Raw genomic sequence first — 6,000 nt, 5'->3', positions numbered from 1 at the left:
TCACCAACAGCTCACCCACGTCACCAACACTCACCAGGACACTCACCACCACCACGTGCTGTCCCAGCTGGAGCCCGCTGCCCTGGTGAGCACCACTCACCACCAACACTCAACAACACTCACCACCAACAACTCACCAACCTCACCAACACTCACCCACTCCCACCACACTCACCACCAACACTCACCAACACTCACCAACACTCACCACTCACCAACACTCACCAACACTCACCAACACTCACCACCACCACCACCACCACTCACCACCACCACTCACCACCACTCACCACCAACACTCACCACTCTCACCACCCACACTCACCACCAACACTCACCAACACTCACCACTCACCACCAACACTCACCCACCAACACTCACCACTCACCAACACTCACCACCAACACTCACCAACACTCACCACCACCACTCACCACTCACCACCACTCACCACCACCACTCACCACCACTCACCACCACTCACCACTCACCACCAACACTCACCAACACTCACCAACACTCACCACCATCACTACCACTAACCACCACCACTCACCACCACTCACCAACACTCACCAACCACTCACCACCAACACTCACCACTCACCACCAACACTCAACAACACTCACCACCAACACTCACCAACACTCACCAACACTCACCACCACCACTCACCACCAACACTCACCACTCACCACTCACCACCAACACTCGCCAACACTCACCAACACTCACCAACACTCACCACCACCACTCACCACCACTCACCAACACTCACCACTCACCAACACTCACCACCAACACTCACCAACACTCACCACCAACACTCACCAACACTCACCAACACTCACCACCACCACTCACCAACACTCACCAACACTCACCACCACTCACCAACACTCACCACCAACACTCACCAACACTCACCAACACTCACCACTCACCAACACTCACCACCAACACTCACCAACACTCACCGCTCACCACCACTCACCACCATCACTCACCAACACTCACCAACACTCACCACTCACCACCACTCACCACCATCACTCACCAACACTCACCAACACTCACCACTCACCACCACGTGCTGTCCCAGCTGGAGCCCGCTGCCCTGGTGAGCACCACTCACCACCAACACTCACCACCACCAACACTCACCACCAACACTCACCACCACCACTCACCAACACTCATCACCAACACTCACCACTCACCAACACTCACCAACACTCACCACCACCACGTGCTGTCCCAGCTGGAGCCCGCTGCCCTGGTGAGCACCACTCACCACCAACACTCACCAACACTCACCACCAACACTCACCACTCACCAACACTCACCAACACTCACCACCACCACGTGCTGTCCAGCTGGAGCCCGCTGCCCTGGTGAGCACCACTCACCACCAACACTCACCACCAACACTCACCACCACCACTCACCAACACTCATCACCAACACTCACCACTCACCAACACTCACCAACACTCACCACCACCACGTGCTGTCTCAGCTGGAGCCCGCTGCCCTGGTGAGCACCACTCACCACCAACACTCAACAACACTCACCACCAACACTCACCAACACTCACCAACACTCACCACTCACCACCAACACTCACCACCAACACTCACCAACACTCACCAACACTCACCACTCACCACCAACACTCACCAACACTCACCAACACTCACCACCACCACCACCACCACTCACTACCACCACTCACCACCACTCACCACCAACACTCACCACTCACCACCAACACTCACCACCAACACTCACCAACACTCACCACTCACCACCAACACTCACCACCAACACTCACCACTCACCAACACTCACCACCAACACTCACCAACACTCACCACCACCACTCACCACCACTCACCACCACCACTCACCACCACTCACCACCACTCACCACTCACCACCAACACTCACCAACACTCACCAACACTCACCACCATCACTCACCACTAACCACCACCACTCACCAACACTCACCACCACTCACCACCAACACTCACCACTCACCACCAACACTCAACAACACTCACCACCAACACTCACCAACACTCACCAACACTCACCACCACCACTCACCACCAACACTCACCACTCACCACTCACACCGCCAACACTCACCAACACTCACCAACACTCACCACCACCACTCACCACCACTCACCAACACTCACCCACTCACCAACACTCACCACCAACACTCACCAACACTCACCACCAACACTCACCAACACTCACCACCACCACTCACCAACACTCACCAACACTCACCACCACTCACCAACACTCACCACCAACACTCACCAACACTCACCAACACTCACCACTCACCAACACTCACCACCAACACTCACCAACACTCACCACTCACCACCACTCACCACCATCACTCACCAACACTCACCAACACTCACCACTCACCACCACTCACCACCATCACTCACCACTAACCACCACCACTCACCACCACTCACCAACACTCACCAACACTCACCACCACTCACCAACACTCACCACCTCTCACCACCACCACTACTCACCGCCACTCACCACCACTCACCACCATCACTCACCAACACTCACCAACACTCACCACTCACCACCACTCACCACCATCACTCACCACTAACCACCACCACTCACCACCACTCACCAACACTCACCAACACTCACCACCACTCACCAACACTCACCACCTCTCACCACCACCACTACTCACCGCCACTCACCAACACTCACCACCACCACTCACCACCACCACCACTCACCACCACCACTCACCACCACCACCCACTCACCACCCCACCCACCACCACCACCACCACCACCACCACCACCCACTCACCACCACCACCACCACCCACCACCACCCACTCACCACCACCACTCACCACCACCACTCACCACCACCACTCACCACTCACCAACACCACTCACCACCACCACCACTCACCACCACCACCACTCACCACCACCACCACCCACTCACCACCACCCACTCACCACCACCCCACCACCACCCACTCACCACCACCACTCACCACCACCACTCACCATCACCACCACCACTCACCACTCACCAACACCACTCACCACCACCACCACTCACCACCACTACCACTCACCACCACCACCACTCACCACCATCACCACCCACTCACCACCCCCACCCACTCACCACCACCACCACCCACTCACCACCACCACCCACTCACCACCACCACCCACTCACCACCACCACCCACCACCACCACCCACCACCACCACCCACTCACCACCACCCACTCACCACCACCACCACTCACCACCACTCACCACCATCACCACTCACCACCACCACTCACCACCACCACTCACCATCACCACGTGCTGTCCCTGCTGGAGCCTGCCGCCCTGGTGAGCAGCCACAACTTCCTCCTCGTGATGGTGGTGACGGTGACGGTGGTGACGGTGATGGTGGTGACGGTGACGGTGGTGACGGTGATGGTGGTGACGGTGACGGTGGTGACGGTGATGGTGGTGACGGTGATGGTGGTGACGGTGACGGTGGTGGTGGTGACGGTGATGGTGGTGACGGTGACGGTGGTGACGGTGATGGTGGTGACGGTGACGGTGGTGGTGGTGACGGTGATGGTGGTGACGGTGACGGTGGTGACGGTGGTGACGGTGGTGACGGTGGTGACGGTGACGGTGGTGGCGATGATGGTGGTGACGGTGACGGTGGTGGTGGTGACGGTGATGGTGGCGACGGTGGTGATGGTGGTGACGGTGACGGTGGTGACGGTGACGGTGGTGACGGTGACGGTGGTGGTGGTGACGGTGATGGTGGCGACGGTGGTGATGGTGGTGACGGTGACGGTGGTGACGGTGACGGTGGTGACGGTGACGGTGGTGGTGGTGACGGTGATGGTGGCGACGGTGGTGATGGTGGTGACGGTGGTGACGGTGGTAACGGTGACGGTGGTGACGGTGATGGTGGTGATGGTGGTGACGGTGACGGTGGTGACGGTGACGGTGGTGACGGTCACGGTGGTGACAGTGGTGACGGCGATGGTGGTGACGGTGATGGTGGTGACGGTGACGGTGGTGACGGTGATGGTGGTGACGGTGATGGTGTGGTGACGATACGGTGATGGTGGTGACGATGCGGTGATGGTGGTGACGGTGATGGTGGTGACGGTGGTGACGGTGGTGACGGTGGTGGTGGTGACGGTGGTGACGGTGATGGTGGTGACGGTGATGGTGGTGACAGTGACGGTGGTGACGGTGATGGTGCGGTGACGGTGCGTTGACGGTGATGGTGCGGTGACGGTGACGGTGGTGGTGGTGATGGTGCGGTGACGGTGCGTTGACGGTGACGGTGATGGTGCGGTGACGGTGCGTTGACGATGACGGTGATGATGCGGTGATGGTGCGGTGTGTGAGATCAGCTGTTCCACCTGTGCGTGGAGGCGGCTCAACACTCCAAAGACCCCAAGAAGCTCATGTCAGAGATTTACTTCACTTTTCTGGAGCGCAACGCGGTCAGTACCATCACCACCATCACACACATCACCACACATCACCACCATCACCACCTTCACCACCACACCACCACACCACCATCACCACACATCACCACACATCACCACCATCACCACCATCACCACCATCACCACCATCACCACCACACCACCACCATCACCATCACCACCATCACCACCACCACCATCACCACCATCACAATCATCATCACCATCACCACCATCACCACCACCACCATCACCACCATCACTATCATCACCATCACCATCACCACCATCATCACCACCATCACCACCATCACAACCATCACCACCATCACCACCATCACTATCATCACCATCACCACCATCACCACCATCACCACCCACCACCACCACCACACCACCATCATCACCATCACCACCACCACCATCACCACCATCACCACCATCACCACCACACCACCATCATCACCATCACCACCATCACCACCACCACCATCATCACCACCATCACCATCATCACCACCACCACCATCACCATCATCACCACCATCACCACCATCACCACACATCACCACACATCACCACCATCACCACACATCACCACACATCACCACCATCACCACCATCACCACCATCACCACCATCACCACCACACCACCACCATCACCATCACCACCATCACCACCACCACCATCACCACCATCACAATCATCATCACCATCACCACCATCACCACCATCACCACACCACCATCATCACCATCACCACCATCACCACCACCACCATCATCACCACCATCACCATCATCACCACCACCACATCACCATCATCACCACCATCACCACCATCACCACACATCACCACACATCACCACCATCACCACCTTCACCACCATCACCACCATCACCACCATCACCACCACACCACCATCACCACCATCACCACACATCACCACACATCACCACCATCACCACCTTCACCACCACACCACCACACCACCACACCACCATCACCACCATCACCACCACACCACCATCACCACCATCACCACCATCACCACCACACCACCACCACCATCACCACCACACCACCATCACCACCATCACCACCATCACCACCACACCACCATCACCACCATCACCACCACACCACCATCACCACCATCACCACACACATCACCACACATCACCACCTTCACCACCATCACCACCATCACCACCATCACCACCACACCACCATCACCACCATCACCACACATCACCACACATCACCACCTTCACCACCATCACCACCATCACCACCATCACCACCATCACCACCACACCACCACCACCATCACCACCACACCACCATCACCACCATCACCACCATCACCACCACACCACCATCACCACCATCACCACCACACCACCATCACCACCATCACCACACATCACCACACATCACCACCTTCAC

At 57.6% G+C, this 6,000-nt stretch overlaps 1 protein-coding gene across 1 annotated transcript in view; it reads left to right on the top strand.

Annotated features, from left to right (window-relative positions):
- Positions 1–1,525: 1,525 nt before the first annotated feature.
- The window catches only part of LOC142906241 (rho guanine nucleotide exchange factor 11-like), a 105,111-nt gene continuing 100,636 nt past the window's right edge, over positions 1,526–6,000 (top strand). Inside the window, exons 1-2 of the mRNA XM_076053621.1 lie at positions 1,526–1,540; positions 4,468–4,560. Coding sequence (XP_075909736.1) covers positions 4,522–4,560 — 39 coding nt within the window. The 5' untranslated portion in view covers positions 1,526–1,540; positions 4,468–4,521. The remainder of the gene's footprint in view (positions 1,541–4,467; positions 4,561–6,000) is intronic.

The sequence above is a fragment of the Petromyzon marinus genome, chromosome 62, assembly GCF_048934315.1.
Source record: "Petromyzon marinus isolate PM22_M1 ecotype Great Lakes invasive population chromosome 62, UKy_Petmar_22M1.pri1.0, whole genome shotgun sequence".
In the NCBI taxonomy this organism is placed as follows: Eukaryota; Metazoa; Chordata; class Hyperoartia; order Petromyzontiformes; family Petromyzontidae; genus Petromyzon; species Petromyzon marinus.
Note: the sequence above shows the minus strand (reverse complement) of the source record. Positions and strands in the feature narration are given on the sequence as shown.